Source organism: Entelurus aequoreus, linkage group LG26 (assembly GCF_033978785.1).
Source record: "Entelurus aequoreus isolate RoL-2023_Sb linkage group LG26, RoL_Eaeq_v1.1, whole genome shotgun sequence".
NCBI lineage: Eukaryota > Metazoa > Chordata > Actinopteri > Syngnathiformes > Syngnathidae > Entelurus > Entelurus aequoreus.
Genome location: NC_084756.1, coordinates 40,001,640 through 40,027,233, shown reverse-complemented (window position 1 = coordinate 40,027,233; position 25,594 = coordinate 40,001,640). Strand labels below are relative to the sequence as shown.

General features: G+C 41.1%; 1 protein-coding gene and 1 long non-coding RNA gene across 2 annotated transcripts in view; both read right to left on the bottom strand.

The window, feature by feature from the left end:
* Positions 1-25,594, bottom strand: part of LOC133643537 (uncharacterized) — a 264,818-nt gene that overhangs the window by 79,757 nt on the left and 159,467 nt on the right. The gene's annotated exons all lie outside the window — the stretch shown is intronic.
* Positions 1,274-24,572, bottom strand: LOC133643093 (GDNF family receptor alpha-like). The gene is made up of 9 exons (XM_062037500.1): positions 24,536-24,572; positions 14,827-14,961; positions 14,655-14,711; positions 11,617-11,619; positions 10,265-10,574; positions 5,731-5,987; positions 5,581-5,658; positions 5,433-5,511; positions 1,274-1,352 (listed from the first exon to the last, which is right to left on the bottom strand). Exons 1-9 carry the CDS (start codon positions 24,570-24,572, stop codon positions 1,274-1,276), a joined length of 1,035 nt encoding a protein of 344 aa, XP_061893484.1.

The following is a 25,594-nucleotide window of genomic DNA, read 5'->3' as shown; positions in this document are numbered from 1 at the left end:
GACCTAACCTGCTAGGTCAAAAGTATACATACAGCAATGTTAATATTTGGTTACATGTCCCTTGGCAAGTTTCACTGCAATAAGGCACTTTTGGTAGCCATCCACAAGCTTCTGGTTGAATTTTTGACCACTCCTCTTGACAAAATTGGTGCAGTTCAGCTAAATGTGTTGGTTTTCTGACATGGACTTGTTTCTTTAGCATTGTCCACATGTTTAAGTCAGGACTTTGGGAAGGCCATTCTAAAACCTTAATTCTAGCCTGATTTAGCCATTCCTTTACCACTTTTGAAGTGTGTAACTGCGCCCAAGACCCAACCTCCGGGCTGATGATTTTAGGTTGTCCTGAAGAATTTGTAGGTAATCCTCCTTTTTCATTGTCCCATTTACTCTCTGTAAAGCACCAGTTCCATTGGCAGCAAAAAAAAGGCCCATAGCATAATACTACCACCACCATGCTTGACAGTAGGTTTGGTGTTCCTGGGATTAAAGGCCTCATCTTTTCTGCTCCAAACATATTGCTGGGTATTGTGGCCAAACAGCTACATTTTTGTTTCAGTAAACCCATAATAAATTCATAAAAGAACCAAACTTCATGAATGTTTTTTGTGACCAACAAGTATGTGCTCCAATCACTCTATCACAGAAAAATAAGAGTTGTAGAAACTATTGGAAACTCAAGACAGTAATGGACACCCCTGCTCTAAATTGTTCGTAAGTGTGATTTTGAGAGTGAATTGTTGTTTGTCAAAAGGTGTTGTGTGATCACAGCACTTTGGGTTTGCCACTTGCCTGTGTATATAAATAAAGTTTGATTTGATTGACTGGTGACCGCTCCAGGGTGGACCGCACCTCTCACCCAAAGTCTGCTATAGGATAGGCTCCAGCTTACCAGTGACGCCGAACAGGATGAATATCATACAAGAAACGATGGATGGATATTGGAGGTGTGAGTTTCCTGTTCTGCAGCTGCATCCCATCATGCAGTCACGGCAGGCAAGACACATGTTGAATCCAATCAGACGGTCAGTTTCGCCTCACTTGCTTCCACTTCATCACTATCATCGCCATCATTCCCATTGGATCATGTTTAAAAAAACAGTTATATATACTTTATACATCTGACATTATTTTATTCAATTTAAAAAAAAAAAAAAACATGAAATAAAAGATATAAACATAATATTGCATTATTAGCGACAAAACTCTAATCCATTCTTGACTGATACACATTCAAATAGCAAAAATACTTTATAAATTCATAGTTGGGGAAATCTTACATGAGAGCAACACAGTGACTTTTTTCAAGAGGCTGGAATCTGGTTTCCTCTCGTCTGTTGTGTCTTCTCACCAGCCTGTGTAACAAAGCAAGGTCAATTAAATACAGTTTATTCTCTATTCACTAAACTGCAGAATAGACCTGGTGTCTATTAGAAAGACAGTGTTTTATTAGAGGGGAGGTTTTTATTTGTACAAGCACATCTACATTGCAGTACATGGCACCACCTCCAAAATAGTTTTACTTTGGCTACAAAGGAAATTTACAGCCAGGTGAACTCAACAAAATTTCACAGAGACATCATCTGAGGAAGGTGACTGTGAGACCTAAAGAGCATCTTCAGCAGGGATTTTTAACTGATAACTTTAAATTGCATGTCCAATTCAAAAAGTGGTCCTTAAAGAGAGCACAGTGCACAGATCTTTGACTTGCACTTTTTTAAAGAGGTCTTCACAGCTGCAGATTATTCCTGTTTTGACCTGTTGACCCCTGTCACATACACACGCACTTGGCATGTTACCGGGCGCTAAAAACAAATGACAGAAAATTAGTTTGAAATCAGCTTTTAAAGACACCCAAAGTTTTTGACTTTTTGAAGATAGGATTTACATATACTAGAACATAACTGGATAAACCCCCTACATAATTGTTTTTTAGTTTTTAGGTTTTTTTTGCAAAATATTTCCAACAAATTCAATATACAATGGCTAGAATATGAATAATATTCATATAAGCTGTCATTATTCACTGAAATATGATTTACTTCATAGTGTGTACACATTAATTGATTCTTGTAAGATTATCATCATCAGAATACAACATTATCATATTATTAATGCATCTCCTGGGGGTAAAGCCTTTGTTTCTAACTTTCATCAAGGGTCCTTGAACACACCACAGTTATGTGCAAAGAGGTGCAAATGTGAAACGTGTACATTACTTTCTCCTTTGCTGCCACAGATAGATGTATTCTATTTTTACCTTGTTTCTATCACTTTTTCATTGGTGTGTTTTGTGTGTGAATGCTTAAAGGTGAGCTTTGATGACTTTATGACGTCTGTGTTGAGTGAAGTGTTCCAAGTTTGGTCTACCGTTATCCAGGTGGAACAAACCAGTTTACATTTTTTGATAGGGTGATTTTAGATTCAAGAAACTTTATAATTGAAATTTGTACTTTATATTAACATATATGACATCGTTTTTTTGTAACTAACATATTTGTACTTGAAGGTATGCCAAGGGGTACGTGAGATTTTTGGTGGGGGCGGGGGCCGTGGTCGGCGGCGTGGTTAAGAGGGGAGGAGTATCTTTACAGCTAGAATTCACCAACTCGAGTAATTCATATATATATATATATATATATATATATATATATATATATATATATATATATATATATATATATATATATATATATATATATATATATATACATATGAAATAATTGACTTTCAGTGAATTCTGGCTATATATATTTATTTTATTATACATATAAATAAAATAAATACTTGCATTTCAGTGTTCTGGAGGCTATCCAGTAGATGGCAGTATTGTCCTGTTTAAGAGTGTCACAACATTGCTATTTACGGCAGACGAACTGCTTTACGGTAGACGAAAACGTGACTGCTGTTGTTGTGTGTTGTTACCGCACTGGGAGGACGTTAATGAAACTGCCTAACAAAAAAACCCACATAAGAAACCAAGAACTCGTCCTCGATCATTCTACAGTTATAACGTGATTGGGCAGGCACGCTGTTTATATCGTGGGAAAGCCGACGTGAAAACAGACTGTCGCGCGCTGTCCCCACTCAGGTCCGCATGGAGTTGGAGGGGGCGTGGCCTCCAGCTCCGGCTGAATTCCGGGAGTTTATCGGGAGAAAATGTATTCCGGGAGGTTATCGGGAGAGGCGCTGAATTCCGGGAGTCTCCCGGTAAAACCGGGAGGGTTGGCAAGTATGCACTTGCATGAGAAACATTCAAATGTGACTTCAGTCATTTGCTGTAAACTTCTTACTTATTCAACGATGGCCACAGTTAATAAAATGCATTGCATCATTAAAGTGTTTCTGATGAAAAATGGTTTTGACAACCTGAAGGTCAACCACCAGGATCGTGTTCGGTTTTGCACAGTAGGGAAGGGACTCATATGGCCCCATTCCTTGGTGTATCTTCCGTGAGAGGAAGAGAGGTCGTTGATGCGGTCTGCTGAAAATGATGGAAAGTGTCACTCTACATAGCAACTGACGCCATGGTCAAAGTTGGAATTGCCACAAATCCCATTTTAAGATATTCAGCATTCTGGCCGTACAGTACAAGTACTCGGGAGTCCACTTGAACAGCAGACTGGACTGGAAGGACAACAGCAAAGCTGCATACAAGAAGAGCATGACAATACTCTTTTTCCTGAGGAAGCTTAGGTCCTTTAATGTGTGCAGCAAGCTGTTGGAGATCTTTTTTCAGTCTGCTGTGGCCAGTGCCCTGTACTTTGCAGTGGTTTGTTGGGGGAGCAGCACCAGCAAAAGGGACTTAAACTATTGGCACGTAGTTGGAGACGTTTGTGTCAGTGAGGGACCGGAGGACACTGGACAAACTGCTCGCCATCATGGACAATCCTGCCCACTCACTCCAACATACAATTGAGGGACAGCGGCGGTCATACTCCACAAGTGTTTGATTCAAGAACTCCTTCATTCCGCAGTCCATCCAGCTGTATATTGACTCGCCATACAGCAATAGATGATATCTGTCTATTGCCTGACCGCTTCTATGTTAGCTACCTCTCTTTGTTTCTAATGTATATTTTCTGCTGGATATACTCTCTATTTTATGCTGCCCTGTTTTTGCTGCAACTTACATATACTGTAATATTGTACATGGTAATTGGGATTTGTTATATATTGTATAAAAATATAATATAATGTAATATATCAGTATATATTATATACTGTATATATAATATGTAAATATTACAAATATGTTATATTTTATATTGCTACTATGGTACATTTTTAGTCTACTTTATACCTGCATTATCCTTTCCATCCTTTCTCTTTGCATTCTTTGTAAAGTTAAAGTTAAAGTACCACTGATAGTCACACACACACTAGGTGTGGTGAAATTACTCTCTGCATTTGAACCATCCCCTTGTTCCACCCCCTGGGAGGTGAGGGGAGCAGTGAGCAGCAGCGGTGGCCGCGCCCGGGAATCATTTTGGTGATTTAACCCCCAATTCCAACCCTTGATGCTGAGTGCCAAGCAGGGAGGTAACGGGTCCCATTTTTTATAGTCTTTGGTATGACTCGGCCGGGGTTTGAACTCATGACCTACCGATCTCAGGGCAGATAGTGCTGGTATATATCTGTCATATGCATGGAAACATCTTTTTCCTTCTAAAATTGAGTGGGTGCGGCTTATATTACGGTGCGGCTTACAATACGGTCATTTTCACTCAAATGTGCAATTACGGTAATTTATTTCTTGCGTTTGTAAACAATATCTAAGTATCTAAAATATATTTAAACAACATTACAAAAAACATATTTTTGAAAATATCTTGCTCGTTTTGATACTGATACCACCTTTGATATCACTTGTAGTGATATTGGTACCGTGGTGTTCGTTTTAAAATCTCCGACAGAGACCGAAACGTACGTAAACATATTTGCATTTGAACCATCCCCTTGATCACCCCGTGGGAGGTGAGGGGAGCAGTGAGCAGCAGCAGTGGTGGCCCGGGAATCATTTTGGTGATTTAGCCCCCAATTCCAACCCTTGATGCTGAATGCCAAGCAGGTAGGTAATGGGTCCCATTTTTTTATAGTTTTTGGTGTGACTCGGCCGGGGTTTGAACTCACGACCTACCGATCTCAGGGCGGACACTCTAACCACAAGGCCACTGAGCAGGCTTAGCAGAGCCTACTTTGTGGAACAATTTCCCTTGTGGATCAATAATGTTTGTCTAAGTCTAAGTCTAAGTCTAAGTCTAAGTCTACTGCCATCTGGCAGCTAAAGTGTATAGTGCAACCCCACAATTTGTCATGTTTCATGTGTCATGAAAACCACCACAAATGATGCTATATGAATCCCCCTTCCTACTGTAGGTTCTACTGTTTTAGTAATATTCATTACCAGTTGTCCTTTGTGGAGATGGACTCACCGTATTTTATATAAAACAGCCAAAGTCATTGGCAGAATTCCGAGGAGCAGCACAGCTGCACCGCCACAAAGCAAATAATCTAGGAAAAGACAGAAAAAAACTCAGATGATGTTTTTACAAAGTGGAGTGTTTGCACGTGGACATTTACCAGTGAGCCCTTTGCGACCTTCCTCCGACTCACTGATTGCAGGAGGAGTAGAAGGGCCATTACTTCTCCGATGGCTTCCTAAAATAGACCCCGAATGTAAATATCGTTCAATCGACATTTGTAAGAGCCTCTGAGGATGCGTCCACTCACTGAAATGTGACCTGTTGTGAAGCACGTCTTGTATCACGATGCATGTGAGGAAATCAGGGCCGTGCACTTGTTGGCACGTGCACGGGCGCTGCAGCGCCGTGCCCAGCGTGGCCACGAAGGCCTTTCTGCATTTCAACTCTTCTCCGAGAATGTCTGATGGGTCCAGGCGGCCAAAACATTGACTTTGAAGAGCTTCGCCGCCGCACGGTGCTGCCGCAGGGCTCCAGCATTCGGCTTGGAAGCTGGCTAACAATTCTCTAGATGGATGGATGGATGGATGGATGGATAGATATAAACAGTAAGATAGATAGAAACTGAAATATGAAATAATGATGAAGGCCTATTCTAGACTAATAAACACGTTATCCTATTAGACACTTCCTCTCTGCAGTTGAGTAACTAAATGACCCTGTGTGCTATATAGGGAAATATGCCTGGTCACTTTTTAATGGGTGAGGCATTTAAAGGTTCCATTTTATAACAGTTTTCAGCAATTTGAAATGAATGTCACACCAGGTTCCACATTAGTGTATTTGAATTTTTGGTAACACTTTAGTATGGGGAACGTATTCACTATTAATTAGTTGCTTATTAACATGCAAATTAGTAACATATTGGCTCTTAATTAGTCATTATTAAGTACTTATTAAAGTAGCAATGATTGTCACACACAAACTAGGTGTGGCGAAATTATTCTCTGCATTTGACCCACCACCCTTGATCACCCCCGGGGAGGTGAGAGGAGCAGTGAGCAGCACCAGTGGCCACGCCCAGGAATCATTTTTGGCGATTTAACCCCCAATTCCAACCCTTGATGCTGAGTGCCAAGCAGGGAGGTAATGGGTCCCATTTTTATAGTCTTTGGTATGATTCGGGGTTTGAACTCACAACCTACCAATCTCAGGGCGGACACTATAACCACTAGGCCACTGAATAAGGTTAATGCCTTATTCTGCATGGCCTTATTATACAACCAGCAAGCCATTAACTAAGAGTCTTCCCTCAATAACCTCAGAATTATTGCTTATTAGTAACCCTAACCCTAACCCTTATATGTTCCCCTAGTGTCCAAATTACTCTAAACTAAGTCTTTGTTACTTAGAATATGTTCCCCATGCTAAAGAGTTTCCAATTATTTTTTTCCGCTTTGATGCAAGAATTTACACCACAGGTGTCCAACTCAAGGCCCGAGGGCCAGATCTGGGCCGCCACATCAATTTGCGTGGCCCCCAAAAGGGTGCTAATAACATGTGTTAATAAAGTACCTTATCTTTTCTTAATAAATGTATTACAAAAATAAATGTACTGTGTACAATTACATACATTTACACTTTAATCATCCCTAATAATAAAACAAAATATTATACAATCATGAATTTCAAAACAATGTTTTTGTTCCAATAAAGATACATACTTAAATATTTGCTCGACTTATGATTTCATTCCAACAAATTGTTCATGCAAAAAAATGTTTTATAGTAAAATCCACTTTGGTACTGTTATTCAATATAGAGTAATAATACACTATAAAAACACAACAACTATAGCTTTGACATATTTTACAAAACTAGACAAAAAACAAGGCAAAGCAAGGCTAGGCAAGACAAGATAAGTTAGTCAAGGCAGGATCATTGGAACAATGAACCAGCGTTGCAAGAAAGGCGACTGTCAGAGTAATTGTATGTAAGTTATCACAAAACTTTCTGTTCCTGGCGAGCAGACAAAAGCTGTCTTTGATCTTACCAATCGAAAGGCTTGTAAAACTCCACCGTGTACGATGGGAAGCGACTTGAAGGTGTCGGTTTCTTTGATCTATTGTAATTCACAGGAAGATCTTGTCTTGACCCGAGATCTACAAAGCGGATTTAAGCAGGACCTGACGCAAGCTCCAGGCAACTTTTTTTTTAACTGTTTTGTGACAGAGGGTGACGGCTGTTTACGACCCCCCTCTCCCCTTAGAAACAGCTGTTGATGTAATCAGTGAAAGTCCAAATAAAAGAGGAGCCGTGCAACCTTTCGTCAGAGCGTAGGACGACACTGTACAGGGGTACAGGTCTACGGGTTTCTCCTCATTGAGCCAAATTGAATCATGTCTGCTTATTTCCTTGCTTCTTGTCTGTTTAATAGACGTCAGAGCCTGGGACGACACTGTACAAGGGTACAGGTCTACGGGTTTCTCCTCATTGAGCCAAATTGAATCCTGTCTCTGTTTAATTCCTTGCTTCTTGTCATCTGTGTTTGAGCCTGACAGCGACGCTCACAAAGAAACCCTGCTCATTGCATTCCTGATTGCAAACGAGGAACAGGTGAGGAGAACACGCTTCAAAAGGCAGTAGTGAAGTCAAAGAAAGAAAGACCAAAACAGGAAAGTGAACCAAAATAAGAGTGTTGGACAGGAAAAGACATGATAAATAACACAAAAGTCCAAGACAGTCATAATAGGCCACGACCAAAATGAGACAATGGCCAGCCAAACTGCGATTTAAATAAATATACGATAAGTTAACATGCAACTCTGCATCCCTTATGTACACTTTAACCTCAAAACATTCTAAAAGGTCATCTATAGATTTTTGCCATTTCCAAGTGATGTTTTGTAGCCAGTTCCTCCTAGATATTTCATCTCTTTCCAACTTTACCCAGACAGATTAGACATAGACAGGATGCTAAATTGCTAAGGGTTTAGGTTTTCCTTATAGGACGTGGGGAAAACATGGCGACCAAGATTATCCTTCTTCATAGAGAAGCAAAAACTCACAACTTAGAGCAGGGGTCTAAAATACAAACGCAACTAGTTAACCTGTAAAAAAAAAATCTATAGATTTTACAATTTAAAAAAAAATGGCAGCTCAGTCGACATAATTTTACAGGGAGATTTACTATAGTATATATAATATATTGAAAAATTGTAACTGTTGTTTTCACGTTAAAATTCTGGCTGCCCGATTTTTACGCAAAATCTACAGCCATTTTTTTTTTTTACAGTGCATTACTATGAATTGAAAAACAGTACCATTTTGTTTTTACTGCAAAATTCTGGCAACGGAGCTGCTAAAATATATGTTCCCTGTTTTTACAGTACATTAGTGTAAATGGAAAAATGGTACCACTGATGGTTTCTGGCGATTGAGCTGCCAGGTTTTTACAGTAAAATATGTTCCCATCCAAGCAACGTTATCATGGACGCCCCTGCTTATTTCAGCAAGACAACGCCAAACCACGTGTTATAACAGTGTGGTTTCATCATCATTATTCTAGACTGGCCTGCCTGTAGTGCAGAATGGAAAAATGGTACCACTGATGGTTTCTGGCAACTGAGCTGCCAGGTTTTTACAGTAAAATCTACAGACTTTTTTTTACCGTGTAGCCTCGAAGACATGCCATTATAGATAGTCTTGAAATACGTTAGTATGAATAAGTATTAAATTTGGTAGCCAACCTTTGACTGGCCAAAATTGGCCCGCGGGCCTCGCTTTGGGCATCCCTGCTCAAGGGAAACATATTATTGCTTGGGAGGTTGATCAGTCGTTTTAAAAATGTTTCTTATCATTTCTATGCAGATGCTATTCAACTGTTATGCTCCTTCAATGGGTCAGAGTTTCACTTTTTATCTGAGTTCTTGGAGTGCGTATCCTGTATCTAAAACTGGTTGTCCTCAAATTTCCTCCAGATAAATTCTAACAAAACGGAAACTCTGACAATTGCTCCCGATAAAAAGATCCCCCTGATCAAAAACTCCCTTTGTGCTCTGGGTGCGTCTGTTAAAAGCAGCCTCAGAAACCTTGGGGTTGTGTTTGATCAGTCCATGTCTTTAAAGGGTCACTGTCGTCAACTGACCAAAAACGTTTTTTATCATCTCAGAAATATTTCTGAAGTGAGAAATTTGTTGTCAAAATTGGGTCTCGAAATTATCATTTGTGTGTTCATTTCATCTCGCATTGACTATTGCAACTCTCTTTTCACTCATTTCAACAAGTCAACGCTAAAGAGACTTCACAGACTTTTGACCGGTGCACCCAGAACAGCTCATATCACCCCCATTTTATCCAGTCTTCATTGGCTTCCAGTTAAATTCTGCATTGAGTTTAAAATTTTAGTCCTGACATTCCGTGCGTTGCATGGTGGGGCCCATCAGTACATCACTGACTTGTCTTCAGGTCAGGGTCGTCTAAATATCCCAACAACTTGTTTTAAAACCCGTGGAGACCTGGCATTCCAGGCTATAGCTCCCAGACTCTGGAACAATTTGCCCCAGTCCCTCCGTGATCTTTACTGTGTTGACACTTTTAAGAAACATTTGAAAACTTCTCTTTTTAGTAAAGCTTTTTTAGTTAATGCACCCTGTTGTTTTAATTGAATTGTTGTTTTACTTCACCTATGTTTTGTACAGCGCTTTGTGATTTTATCTGTGAAAAGCGCTTTATAAATAAAATGTAATTACTTACTTGTTAGAACATGATTAAAAGTTTTTTTTGCATAATAAATGACTATTTAAATACTGCAAAAAGTACCCCTTATAACACAAAGGACATACCTGCAGTGTTGGTCCTCAACACATCGTCTGACCGCCTCCTGACAGACCAAAGTGTCCTCACCACACGTGTTGCCGTGCAGAGCTACTCTCATCTGTAGACAGCTGTGATCTGCGGGATCACATTCACACATGACCAGCGTCTCGGCGAGGTTATGCGGTATGCTGGCGTAGAAATGTCGCGTTTCTCGTCCACAGCGGTCTGGGTCACAGCGGCCTGCCGTGCAAGCCTGAAGGACGCGCGCCAGATTCTTGTTGCACGAAGCGTCACTCACACAAAGTCTCATTTGGTCCGTGCAGGATCCAACAGCATCTACAAAAAAAAATAAAAATATATATATATATATATATATATATATATATATATATATATATATATATATATATATATATATATATATATATATATATATATATATTTATATATATATATTTGTTTTAGGTGTCATGTTATTATTTCATTAAAGTGTCACACTGCAAAAAGGAGCTGACAAAATTTAAAAAAATAGTGAAATGATCTGTCCATGCAGCTAAATTTAACTTGTTAAGGCATTTTAAATTAACATTTGTTTATCTTTTAAGATGGAAATAAGTATTTAATTCTGAAAACAAGCATTATTCAACTTGCAATTCCTAAATTAAACATTTTTGGAATGTTGCAGAGTCTTTAAACAAGATTTTCTTTTTGGGGAAAACTAAGTTCTCATTAGAATAGTTATTTTCTCAATTTTAACAGTTTAAACTAGATTAGAAAAAATATAAATATTCATGTTAAAATTAAGATTATGATGTAAAGTCAATGACTAAAAATAAGTAAATGCCTCTTAAATGGGAACTGACCTTTTTGGGGGGGGATTTTGCCTCAAACTCCAAATCCTTATGCAAGACAAGAACCGTTTTTCTTTTTTGTGTGCACTCTAACTCGTAAATAAATGCGATCAAAAGTCTGCGTACAATGGAGCCTGTGGAAGCCGCTTTATTCTGCCTAAAAACATCCAAACATCTCCAACAGGGTTTAATATACACACACTGTAAGTATATATGTAATGTAATAACAGGCACATTCATAATAACATGTGATATTTACATATCTTGCTCATTTTAAGCTTCAATTTCACAACGTCACTGATTAAAACTCCCGGCAGACTTCAGGAGAGCCAACAAACATAATTAAACATCACTTACTGTATAATGTCTGCTGTCAATAGAATGCCAATTGATAGGATGCTCATATATTCCCGTTTGAATGAATCATAATCCTTGCAAAGAAAAAAGGGGAGTGGAACCAAGCGAGTTTTTGTGTCCGTCTAAATTGGATGCCAAAGTTGACCAACTTGTTGGATTATGTCATCAACCTTCTACTATCAAGGTGAGAGATATAATTGATGATCTAGAACAGGGGTCACCAACCTTTTTGAAACCAAGAGCTACTTCTTGGGTACTGATTAATGCGAAGGGCTACCAGTTTGATACACACTTAAATAAATTGCCAGAAATAGCCAATTTGCTCAATTTACCTTTACCCGTATGTTATTATTAATAATTAATGATATTTATCTTGTTGGAAACACTGATCATCTTAATGATTTCTCACAATAAATATACATAGAAACAGATAAATATCAATATGCAACACTTTATTTTTATATTTTTTCTCTAAGTGCACATTTTTCAAATTGAACATTTTCAAATGATCACTTCTAAGACAGTCTTGTGAAATCACAATATCCCATTTTAACTAGCTAGCCACTAACATTTTTTAACAAATCATGAATTACTTTGCACCATGTTTGTACAATTAATAACTGATGTAAAATACAAAAGTCAACTCTCAAATTTTTAAATAAATCATGTCACACTTTGAACTGGACACCAAATCTGTTATCTGTTTCTTTGTCAGTTAGTGAAGACCAAGTCTTTAAAATATTTTCTTGGATTTTCAAATTCTATTTGAGTTTTGTCTCTCTTAGAATTAAAAATGTCGAGCAAAGCGAGACCAGCTTGCTAGTAAATAAATACAATTTAAAAAATAGAGGCAGCTCACTGGTAAGTGCTGCTATTTGAGCTATTTTTAGAACAGGCCAGCGGGCTACTCATCTGGTCCTTACGGGCGACCTGGTGCCCGCGGGCACCGCGTTGGTGACCCCTTAAACTTTCAACAGCTCTGAGGCGAGAAAGCAGCTCACCAAGCTCACAACATCAACATAGCAGCAACAAGCCAGTTAGCTCTCTGTAACAATGTGCGCGCTAAAAATAGTTTGTCTGCGTTAGCACTTATAATAACAATATCACTAATACTTGGTTAATATTCAAGCCACAAAATGTAAATGTAGTATTGTTGTTGCATTCATTTGCTACCGGGCCGCACAGAAACATATATAATAATTTCTAAACGACTTACAGTTGTACGATAAAATTCCTCATAGGAATTGGTTCTATTTGTTACAACTTTGTGACATGATACAATGCACATTAATGAACAAAATAAATATCAATGTGACATATTATATTCAAAGGCTGAATTCCATCAGCAGTACCCAGCAGGTTGATGGTAACCTGCTGAGGACGCAAGCCCAGGGCTCCCACTAATTCAGCTAAATTTGCTGTATTTATCTGGCACGGGGGGAAAGCCGGTCCCTGAAAATAATGCCTGTATTCAACCGAAAAAGGTTGGGGACCCCTGATTTAGAGGGCTTTGTGGGCGGAATAGAGCAGTGTTTTTTCAACCTTTTTTGAGCCAAGGCACATTTTTTTCATTGAAAACTATCCCATTCTCGTCGCCATTGTTGTGTGCCAAACTTGTCACTTATTAGTTCACTTATTTGCAATCTAAGTGTAATAATACACCAAAAGAAAGCGTGTTGTCTTTTTCTGCCTTTTCAGGATGCTTTATTATCGTCCATTCTTTAACATGTACAAGACATAAAAGAACTGAATTTACATTTCCATCACCCTGAAGGGGAATCAAGTGGTGATGAAGGCGTTGGGTGGGGGTGGGGTGTGTGTTTGTGTATATGCCCATTGTCTTTGGGTGTAGTGGTGTTGTGTCCATAGGCCCGGGGCCGTTCTGCATGCAATGCAAGCAAAGTTCGACTTCCGGGTGTCGTTAAGGAGGGAGGGAGGTCAAAAGCGTCCATCTTTGAGAGTCCTAGGGGATGTTTACAGAACAGCCTGCTCCTGTTGTTGCAGCGTCAAGGCCATTCGAGGGAGTCAAATCGTAGATTAGGATTTGTGTTTTTCCGCGAGCAGACATTACAATGGCTTGTCTGTTCTATTCATCCATGTTGGCTCTTATATCCAATGTTTCCCTTTCAACAAGCTTCTCCATGATGTGATCCATCTTGCGATTCAGTTCAGAAATCGCCCCAGACTGTGATCCCACAGCCCGACCCAATCCTTCCATTGCGGTGAACAGCCTTTGGGCTCCTTGAGTGGCTGCCATCGTCTTCCGAATTTGACAATACACCAGAGCAATGCCCAGCCCAATCAGCAGGTATCCCGCGATCATGGTTACAAATAGGTAGATGTCTTCCACGTCCTCGATGGAAAGGACTGAGAGGCACATGATTCTCCATTTGTCCCAGGAATCTCTCACGTATCCCGCAGCAGGCTCCCCCGAACCTCTTTTCCTCGTCGAAAAGATTTTGTCATTTGAGTCGAGAGTCCAGCTAATCAATTCCATGTCTGATGTTTAGATTTTATTCCCGCTCTTAATATTTCCACTTCCAAGTGTCCAACACACAACACATGTCATCATATCCTGTGTCCCCCGCCCTTAAGTTCCCCTTACAATGGTTCCAGTATTGTCCTGTGACCCGAGTAACCAATACATGACAGGCACCACCAGCAGAAAATGTTAAAAACGAAACTCAATAGCCTATATTGACAATATAAAGTCGTTCTCATCAAATACCTGGCACAAATGTTCGATATGACTTCAAACCGTAACCATCATTAATTCTCTTGTCTCAAAGTAGGCCTACAAAGCAATGAGCTACCTGCTGCCACCTACTGGTACGGAAGAGTATTACATGGTTACTCTGCTGATCTCCAGACAGCACAGTCACTCTACAACGGCACATTGTTTGCGGATTATAATTATTGGTTTGCAAAAAATATTTTTCCGACCATCTAGGTGAAATTGCATAATTTCCCACGGCACACCAAACAATATCTCACGGCACACTACAGTGGTCGAAAAACACTGGAATAGAGGACCTCTCATTGACTCCATTGTAAGCAGACTTTTATTTACGAGTTAGAATGCCTAAAAAAAATACATGTCTTTTTGTTTTCTCTCATAATGATTGTGAAAAATAGGCAAAATTACCCCAAAATGTTCTAGAAATATCATTTTAAATGGCAAATAATTTGCAGTGCTTTAATTTATTACCAAAGTTTATTAAAGTGTTGGACTGCCAGCCAGTCAGTGAGGTTCTCTTTTGTAGAGCTGCTGCACAAATAAGACAATTAGTTCATAGCTTGTTATTGACAAAGGCCTCACATGTGCACGCCTTTGGTAAACAACACATGTAATATGTGGAGAGTTATGACAAAAACTGCACCTGGCTCTGGCTCGCATTGTGCCACCAGCACTTGAATGGCGCCACAAAGCTCCTCACACGCTCTCAGTGGAGGAAATTGGTCTAACACAGCCTGGACGGTCATGTTGCACACCTCCGAATCTTTTACATGGCAACCTAAAGGGTGAAAAACAAGCCCAGCAGAGAAAACAAAATAGTTTTTAAACCAGTGTTTTTCAACCTTTTTTGAGCCGAGGCACATCTTTTGCGTTGGAAAAAATCCGGAGGCACACCACCAGCAGAAATCATTAAAAAACGAAACTCAGTTGACAGTAAAAAGTCGTTGTTGGATATGACTTTAAACCATAACCAACCATGCATCAATATAGCTCTTGTCTCAAAGTAGGTGTACTGTCACCACCTGTCACATCACACCCTGACTTATTTGGAGTTGTTTGCTGTTTTCCTGTGTAGTGTTTTAGTTATTGTCTTGCACTCCTATTTTGGTGTCTTTTTCTCTTTTTTTGGTATTTTCCTGTAGATATTTCCTGCATCTACTTTGTTTTAGCAATGAAGAATATTTCAGTTGTTTTTATCCTTTTTGTCATGTCATGTTCAGATGTACTTTGTGGACGCCGTCTTTGCTCCACAGTAAGTCTTTGCTGTCGTCCAGCATTCTGTTTTTGTTTACTTTGTAGCCAGTTCAGTTTTAGTTTCGTTCTGCATAGCCTTCCCTAAGGTTCATTGCCTTTTCATAGGGGCATTCACCTTTTGTTTATTTTTGGTTCAAGCATTAGATACCTTTTTACCTGCACGCTGCCTCCCGCTGTTCCCGACATTTACAAAGCAATTACCGTAATTTCCGGACTATAAGCCGCACCTGACTATAAGCCGCACCAGCTAAATTTAGGGGAAAATACAGATTGCTCCATATATAAGCCGCACCCGACTATAAGCCGCAGGGTTTTGATGTGTAATTACCGTAGTATATAGGGGTTCCTGCTACCACGGAGGGGATTGTCGGGACAGAGATGACTGTTTGGGAACGCAAAGCGTCCCATTTATTAACTATAAATCTTTCAATCATTCAATCAAACTTTCACATCTTTGACATGGCGAACAGCATTCGTGCAGAGTACAAATAATACAACGGTGCAAAGTAATACAAAGTGCTCGCATGTACGTTATCAAAATAACCAGCCTACCGGTATATGAAAAGTCAGTCTTTAATCATTGTGTCATCGTCTTCCTCCTGCATACTAAAACCACCGAAATCCTCTTCGTCGGTGTCGGAGAAGAACAGGCCGTAAATAAGCCGCACCGTTGTATAAGCCGCAGGGACCAGAACGAGGGGAAAAAGTAGCGGCTTATAGTCCGGAAATTACGGTAGCTAGCGGCTGCCACCTACTGATATGGAAGAGTATTACATGGTTACTCTGCCGAGCTCTAGACAGCACCGACACTCAACAACAACACATCATTTGCAGACTATAATTACTGGTTTGCAAAAAATATTTTTAACCCAAATAGGTGAAATTAGATAATCTCCCACGGCACACCAGACTGTATCTCATGGCACAGTAGTTGAAAAACACTGTTTTAAACAAACGGGTGTTCTGCACCCGCTGCTGTCGAATACATAACAGAGGCGGTTAAGCCACGCCATGTTGTGTACTGTATTTATCAGCTCGTACGAACGTTGCCGCGGGCTACGGCTCACCCCTATTGTGTTGAAGATGAGAAGTCATTCAAAGAAAAGGCCTCAAGGTAATGTCAATATCATTATTTCGTCAGCAATGCAGCAACCTATGAATAAAAAAAAAAAGTTAACTTTACCCTCGCAGACGCTCCTGACAAGCGCCTTGGGATTTTTGCATACAAATGCAATGTGGGCGTCAGTAGGGATGGAACAGTCAAGGTGTGTGCTGCTGGCATGGCTGCAGACGTGAGCACAGAGAAGTCCTATAAAAAAACGAGAATGTCAACCAGAATTTGTATTTGTTGAATTTCTTTGAACTGGAAAATGGCAAAACACTGTCTGGGCCTGATTTACTAAGCTCCAAATACCACGCGCTAAACAGCGTGAGCAATTTATAAAATAATGTGTACTATTAGTGGGCGTGTTGTCAGGCTTGTCACTGACAGGTTGGTTATGTTTTAGTTTTTCCTCTGTGTTTTGTGTTTTATTTCCTCCTATTTTGGTTCAGTTTCCTGCTTGTGTCCCTGAGCTCTGTTTCCCCTCACCTGCGGCTGATTGGCAGCCTGGCCACACCTGGTGTCAATCAGCCGGCTACTATTTATACCAGCCTCGGCCTCCAGTCAGTGCTGGAGTTTTGTTAGCTGTTTCCTGGTTCCTGTTTGCTGTTAGCTGTTTCCAGTTTGCCTGTTTCCTGGTTCCTGATTCCTGTTTTCCTGCATTTTATTTTTGACATTAAATGTCATCTTTTCCTGCAACAAGCCTGCCATCTCTGCATCTTGGGGTTCGTCACCAACACTTCCTGACACGTGTTGCGTGCAATTTATTAAGACTGCGTGTGCAATTGAAAAGTGGTGCAGACTCATTTACCGCGGATTCATGTTGCCATGCTGCTACCTGTGGCGTTTTGCTGTTTCCGAATGAGCATTAGACATGTACCACTTTTTATGGGCATTTTAGAAGCAATTCGTCAGTGCATCAGCAATGAAACCACTTTTCTTTTACAGCAGAAGGTGCACCCATTGATAAAAGGCTGCACTTAAGATGCAAAAAATGCAAGGTTTTTTTGCAGTACAAAAAATATAAAATATATTCTATGTGTAAAAACCATTAAAAATATATTAAATGACACTAAAACGATCAGTTGAAATCGTTTTAATCAGCCCCTTAAGTCCTGTAGCAGCTATAAAATTATTAAATGATGTTGCTAAATAGATGATATCTAATATTTTTCATTTTTGATCGCCCAAAATGTTGACACACACGCGTAGGACGGATGATTCTCGTCTGTCTGCACTGATCCAGCAGACGTGTGTGGAACTGTTAGTTTGCACGTCCTTCTGATCGTGCTAATTAAAACGCAAGATAGTGCTCGCAAAACCGTGATGAGTGTTGATAAATCACATTGCGCATGCTAAATCCTTATATTTGCATCTTCTCCTTCCAGTGTTTTGCTAATCAGGATATATTTTGTATATTAATGAAGACAGAAGCAAAATGGATTGCATGCCTCATTCTGCTCGCTTAACAGACACAATTCCACTTTGCAAACATTTAGTAGATCAGCTTTGCGTGTTCTATCTGGTTTGCACGTGTTTTAGTACACGCAAACCTTTAGTTAATCAGGCCCGAAATGCGTTATTTTTTGGTTATTTTCATTGACAAAAAGCACAGCGACTGACTCACTCTTTGTCTGGGCACTTGATTGACAGAATGACACTTTGTTCCGCACAATATTTGATAATCGAGGTGGTGTACTAGACAAGTACTAGGGCAACATTTCAGTAAAACATTTTGCAGCATTTTTCCCTAAAGAAACAGTCTTTTTACTAGAGATTTAGTGATTTATTCATGCAAACCAACAGGTGGCACCAAACATCTCCAAGAGATTTAAGATATTTTCCTCATGTCACTCAGGCATTGGTAAAAGTGTTAAAGGTTGTTAGGCAAATAACAAATTGTAAATTAAAAATGTAAATTAATATAACATACATAAGATACAAAACAACTTAGCGCTGATATTCCAACATAAAGGAAATGCATGAAACAAATGACCTAACACAATTCTAATTGTATATGTATGAATTGGATATGTATATATATATATATATATATATATATATATATATATATATATATATATATATATATATATATATATATATATATATATATATATATATATATATATATATGTATATATATATATATATATATATATATATATATATATACACGTATACATATATATATATATATATATATATATATATACGTACACATACATACACATATATATACACACATATATATATATAAACACACACACATATACATACATACACATATATACACGTACATACAGCCTATTATTTTTTGCACACTCTTGGCATTCTCTCAATGAGCTTCATGAGGTAGTCACCTGAAATGGTTGTCACTTCACAGGTCTGCTTGAAGCTCATTGAGAGAAAGCCAAGAGTGTACAAAGCAGTAATCAGAGCAAAGGGTGGCTATTTTGAAGAAACTAGAATTTAAAACATGTTTTCTGTTATTTCCTCTTTTTTTTTTGTTAAGTACATAATTCCACGTGTGTTAATTCATAGTTGTGATGCTTTCAGGGACAATATACAATGTAAATAGTCATGAAAATAATAATAAAGAAAACACATTGAATGAGGAGGTGTGTCCAAACTTTACACATATACATATACATATACATATACATATACATATACATATACATATACATATACATATACACATACATATACATATACATTAGTGATGGGTTGATGAGGTGTCATGAAGCGTTTCGACACATTGCAAAACTGTAATGATACTGTGTTGATACTGTGTCACTAAATACTGACATCCGCTGGACATAAACAATCCCTACAGGCAACCTATGGACCGACTCAACTGACACTGATTTTATGACCTAGTATATACAATAAATAAACCAAGTCGTTGTATTTCATTTAGGATTATTTCATATCTTCATTTAAATAAAAATATGTTTTTATCTTTTTTAGATAGTCAATAAATAATGTGAACATGTATCATAACATGGAAATCTAAGAGAACGTGTTGTGAATGATGATGCTTGTGGACTGGGAATGTTTTTTTTTGTTTTTTTTACACATTTTTACTAAAAAAAAACAGTTTTTCCAACTTATTCAATTTTAGACGATTTGTCTTTTTAGTTATTATTTCTCCGGCTGTAGAAAAGACCCGCTCACAGGCAATGTTCCCTCTAATTGTTCATGTGTGTGAGCAAACACAAAAACTCCCTGAGCATTCAGTGGAGCACATGTGAGCAACATCACACGTGGCAATACCAGCAGCACACCTGTCTCAAACCAATCTTTTATTATAACACTCAAATGAGAGGAGTCATTTTCATGAGACTATTTAGTAATAATAGTGATTTGGCCCACTTGTAATGAAAATAAAATAAATCTTGTTTTTCATAAGCTATGGATTAGTATTGTACAATATGTTTGGGTGGGGGTCCTGCTTTGGAAATCATGTGTACCCCTTTCAGAGATCACATCTAATTCCCCTTAAACATCCTCAGGTTGCACAATGAAATGTAAGCATAGGATGAAGTGTGCATTAATTCCTGTAACTTTCTCTAGTAACAGCATTCCATGATTAATATAAATAAATTAACATTAATAATAAATGACAGTAGCATAATAATAAGCACATGTATAACTGAGGAGTCATAGTGTAACTTTGTGTGGTGTTTGAGTTGTCCGACTTTTTGTGTGGCCATAAACACACCAGTGGTTTAGTGGTATGCGTGTTGGTGACAGATGACATGTTGGTTTTGGCCTGGTTTGTACGGCAGAAAATGACTAGTTTTTCGAGATAGAAATTTTTTACTCATGTTTTTGGTGTGGTTATGGCCGAATATAAACAGTTTTGCTCAATAAAGTGATCGCTATAATTCCTGTCCTCGAAGCATCTCGATGGACGTTGCAATAATTGAACGGTGTTCAATTGCACGGTGTTGACGAACACCGTTAGGGCCGCTTGTTGTCACTGTCACTCAGAGTTGCATTGCAAAATTACACAGAATAAATGTGTTTATTTTGTTTAAAATTCAGATGGGTTTGATTTGGTGCGCGGCATATATTTGCTGTGCGCAGAGGACGCTTGAGCACTGCGCAATTGCGCAGGCGCGCACCTTAGAGGGAACGTTGCTCACAGGGCACATAGGAGGCGTCAGTGCGACACAGTTCGCGTATCGGTCACGTGACCAAAACAGCTCATGATAGGTCACGTGACTTTGTAAAAGCGGTACGCGCACCGACACAGGGTTCCGCTCTATGAGCTCGACGCATGCGCCGATGCATCGGTGTTGCCGGACCCATCACTAATATACATATGCATATACAATTTGTTTGTTTTGGACACTTTTACTTTTGTTTTCTATATTGGATTAAACTTTTGAGCTTTCTTGTTTTTAGGTCCACCTCACCTTGCCAACACATCCATGACCGGGACAGTCATTTTGGACATGGTGTAACGACCGGGTCGCGTCGAGGTGCGAGGTGTTCTCCCAAGGATGCAGACGGCTCGGACACAGCTTGCAGGTAGGAAAATTATTTATTTCAGGAACTAAATCGGACAGGAAAAAAACAAAAACGACTAGCGTGGGAGCTAGCAAGCAAAATAATGTAGCATGAGAGCTAGCAGGAAACAAAGTGGTCGTAACTTGTTGCATGAAAGCAAATTAGGAAGCCAGGCAGAGTGCTGCCCGGGCGAAGACTAAATAGCCCTCTGATTAGCGCTCGGGCAACAGGTGCGCGTCCCGAAACGCTAACCAGAGGCAGGTGAGCAAAATCTGCCGTCATGGCAACAGAAACAAAACACACGTGACACTAAACTGTAAACAAACTGTGATCCGAGCAGCGGATCCTAACAGTACCCCCCCCTAAAAGGACAGATTCCAGATGTCCCTTGAAAACAAAAAAAACCAACTGGAACCCCAAAAAAAAAGCAATAGTTCACGAGTCAAGGGCGGGCGGGGGGGTGACTTGGTGGTGGGTCGCCAGGCCACGTGTCCCCGAATCCACCGGGGAAGGGTCAGGTGGCGGCGGCGAATGGAACGCCGCCACCGCTGGCGAGGCGGGCGAGGCGGGCGACCACGGTAAGGCCACATTCGTGGCCGCCGAGAAGGTGGGCGTGAGTGGCGCCAGAATTTCAGCAGCCTCTGAGTCCTGCAACAAAGTCTTGAATGTCGCTGCTGTTTGCGCCACTGACGTCCCTTCACTGACCTCGAGGGCTGCATGCGGGGACCTGCTTTCCGCTTGCGCCGCCGGACCACTCGAGGTCGCTGAGATGTCGCTGTCGTGGCAGCAGATGTCGCTGTCGTGGCAGCAGGAGTCGCTGTCGCGGCAGCAGGAGTCGCTGTCGCGGCAGCAGGAGTCGCTGTCGCGGCAGCCGGAGTCGCTGTCGCGGCAGCCGGAGTCGCTGTCGCGGCAGCCGGAGTCGCTGTCGCGGCAGCCGGAGTCGCTGTCGCGGCAGCAGGAGTCGCTGTCGCGGCAGCCGGAGTCGCTGTCGCGGCAGCCGGAGTCGCTGTCGCGGCCGCCGGAGTCACTGTCGTGGCAGCAGGAGTCGCTGTCGTGGCAGCAGGAGTCGCTGTCGTGGCAGCAGGAGTCGCTGTCGTGGCAGCCGGAGTCGCTGTCGTGGCAGCCGTAGTCGCTGTCGTGGCAGCCGGAGTCGCTGGTGCGAGAACCAGTCGTGGTGCAGGTGCTGGTGCGAGAACCAGTCGTGGTGCAGGTACTGGTGCGAGAACCAGTCGTGGTGCAGGTACTGGTGCGAGAACCAGTCGTGGTGCAGGTACTGGTGCGAGAACCAGTCGTGGTGCAGGTACTGGTGCGAGAACCAGTCGTGGTGCAGGTACTGGTGCGAGAACCAGTCGTGGTGCAGGTACTGGTGCGAGAACCAGTCGTGGTGCAGGTACTGGTGCGAGAACCAGTCGTGGTGCAGGTACTGGTGCGGGGACCAGTCGTGGTGCAGGTACTGGTGCGGGGACCAGCCGTGGAGCAGGTACTGGTGTGGGAACCAGCCGAGGTGCAGGTACTGGTGTGGGAACCAGCCGAGGTGCAGGTACTGGTGTGAGAACCAGTCGAGGTGCAGGTGGCCTAGCTGGCGGTTGCGGCTTAGCAGGCCGAAAAACCGGTGGTGGCGGCCGGGCAGGAGGTTGTGGCTTAGCCCGCCGAAGGACAGGTGGCGGTGGCCAAGCAGGAGGTTGCGGCTTAGCACGCCGAAGGACAGGTGGCGGTGGCCGAGCAGGAGGTTGCGGCTTAGCACGCCGTTGTGCCACCCCACTCGCACAGCTCCCAGTACTAGCCCCCCCCTCAAAAAGCGGATCCCAGACGCGCTCCTTGCGGATTGGAACCGTCTTCAAGGGTGGGTGGTGGGAGGTCCGGGGGAGGGCTGAATCCTCTCCTCTAAATTGTCCAAAATGTCTTTTCTTACTCCCCACTTGAGACCGGGTGGGAGCACAGGGGGAAAAAATATGTGCAGTAGGCGGAGCAATAGTCACTGGGGGTGGAGCTACAAAGTCAGGTGACCGGGACTGACTAGATTTACATTTCACAAAAATGTCCTGATAATGTCTTATCTTAGAATTCAAGTCCTTAGGAGGTGGCTGATAAAAAGGAGCAGAAGAATTTAAAAAAAATTCTTCGTCTCTGACGTCATCCACAGTGGGCGGGATGACGTCATCTGTGTGGGTCTCCAGCTGACTGACAGCCCAATCGGTGAAATGTTTGGCAAAGTGGTCGATAGGGTTGCCAAACATGTGAGGAGGGGAATCTTGGGCTGAATGTTGCTTACTGTGTACCGGTGGTGGAGGAGTCTGTGGGAGTGGTGCGTCTTTGCAGCGAAGTGAAGACCTCTTTGGTGGCTTCCGTCTTCGCTGACGCGTCCGGTGGTGCGGAGGTGTGGCGATGTCCTCGGGCCAAACGGAGTGGATTGGGACCAACTTTCCGTTAGGACCCCAGATCAGGTCCTGGCGCTCCGAGGGGGAATAGCGGAGAGTCTCCGCCTCCCTTGCTCGCAACACCATCCACGCACCTTCGTCCATCTCCTCCGACGTGCTCGTTGCGGGAGAACTTCTTGCTGCTGGCTTCCTACTGTAACTGTAACGACCTGGTCGCATCGTGGTGCGAGGTGTTCTCCCAAGGATGCAGACGGCTCGGACACAGCTTGCAGGTAGGAAAATTATTTATTTCAGGAACTAAATCGGACAGGAAAAAAACAAAAACGACTAGCGTGGGAGCTAGCAAGCAAAATAATGTAGCATGAGAGCTAGCAGGAAACAAAGTGGTCGTAACTTGTTGCATGAAAGCAAATTAGGAAGCCAGGCAGAGTGCTGCCCGGGCGAAGACTAAATAGCCCTCTGATTAGCGCTCGGGCAACAGGTGCGCGTCCCGAAACGCTAACCAGAGGCAGGTGAGCAAAATCTGCCGTCATGGCAACAGAAACAAAACACACGTGACACTAAACTGTAAACAAACTGTGATCCGAGCAGCGGATCCTAACACATGGAGATTAATATGCCTAACACAGGTCCCTAAAACCTAGCTGAGGGGCTAATTTTATTATTGTCTTTAATTAACTATTCATACATACAGTATATTATTATGAGAAATACGATCACTGCTCAACACTTGTGATTTAGGGCTATATAAATAAACATTGATTGATTGATTGATTGATATTTGGCCCTATTTTTTCCCCCGCGATTTTTACTTAATCTTCCTGTGTTGTCTTCAGCTAAAAGAGACTCATTCAACAAATTAAAACACTCCCTTTGACTTAAAATGTGACCAAGGCTAAGTATGCATCATTTTAGGTCATTTTATTATTATTAACCTCAGTATTAGTTAGTATTTGACACGCCACTGCAAATATTTACTACACAGAGACACCGTGATGTGTAAAGCTCACTTTAATCCGCTCCAGACATCATCAACATCCACATAATCCTAAAACCAATAACTACTACAATGTCAAAGATGAATGACTCAGACTCACCGAGAATGACAGCATCTCCCATGTGGTTTCTCTGCATGGTGGCCAAGCACTGATCTGCTTGAAGCTCTCATGTCTTTATGTACAAGCTGACACTCACACACACACACACACACACACACACACACACACACACACACACACACACACACACACACACACACACACTTGCCCACATTCTGGCCTAAGGTGTTTACAGTGGTGGGGGTTGCTGCACTTTACAACCACCATCAGGTAACAATGAAATCTCTGGCATGATCTATAGTGCATGTAAAGTTACTGCAGGTACCTAAAACTGTTTGTTGGATAACATTAATACCAAAAGACTAAAATCGTTAAAACCATGGCCAGATTTTGAGATGAGCTGTTGTATTTAATAATTGTGTAAAGCATTCACACATATGGTTTTCTACACTAAAATTAATCTATTTAAACGTATTATCATTCTTCTTCTCCAGATTTTGGCGCCCTCTACTTTCCACATTTTTCAGCCGATTCAAACCGTTCCAACTTCAAACTGTTCAGCCTATTTGGGAATCGCCAGCTTTCCCTTGACAAAATCCAAAATTTCCCAGATTTCCCAGAATTCCAGGTTTTCCGGGACATTTTTCCCATTCAAAATTAATTGGCCATTTTTCAAACTTCCACCATTTCCACGTGTTTAAAACTATTCAAACCATTCCACCTTCAACACATTCCACTATTCTGCAAATGAAAACTACCCGTTTTCCATGTTAAAAAAAATTCCAGGATTTTTCAGAATTCTTGGTTTTCCTAAGCCCTATTTCCACCCTTTTTTCTGGTGACTACTCCTCCCACATTTTTCAACCCACTTCAACCATTCTACCGTCAAAACATTCCTCTTATTTAGGACAAAAAATGAAGTTGTTTTTTGAACTGGAAAAATTCCCGGTTTTACCGAAATTCCAGGAATTCCGTGATACCATTTCTCAATTCCACATGTTACTGCTTCAACATTTCTCGACCGATTTGAAAAATTCCAACACCAACAATTTCAACTCATTCATTTTTTGGTAAATTCCCATTGAAATCAATGGGACA

Bases quoted from the DNA above. Each gene is read 5' to 3' on its own strand.
- LOC133643093 (XM_062037500.1), bottom strand. From the start codon at position 24,572: ATGCAGAGAAACCACATGGGAGATGCTGTCATTCTCG. The intron at 14,962-24,535 runs GTGAGTCTGAGT...TTCACCCTTTAG, and splicing joins GGGAGATGCTGTCATTCTCG to GTTGCCATGTAAAAGATTCG. The intron at 5,512-5,580 runs GTAAATGTCCAC...GTCTTTTCCTAG, and splicing joins AGGTCGCAAAGGGCTCACTG to ATTATTTGCTTTGTGGCGGT.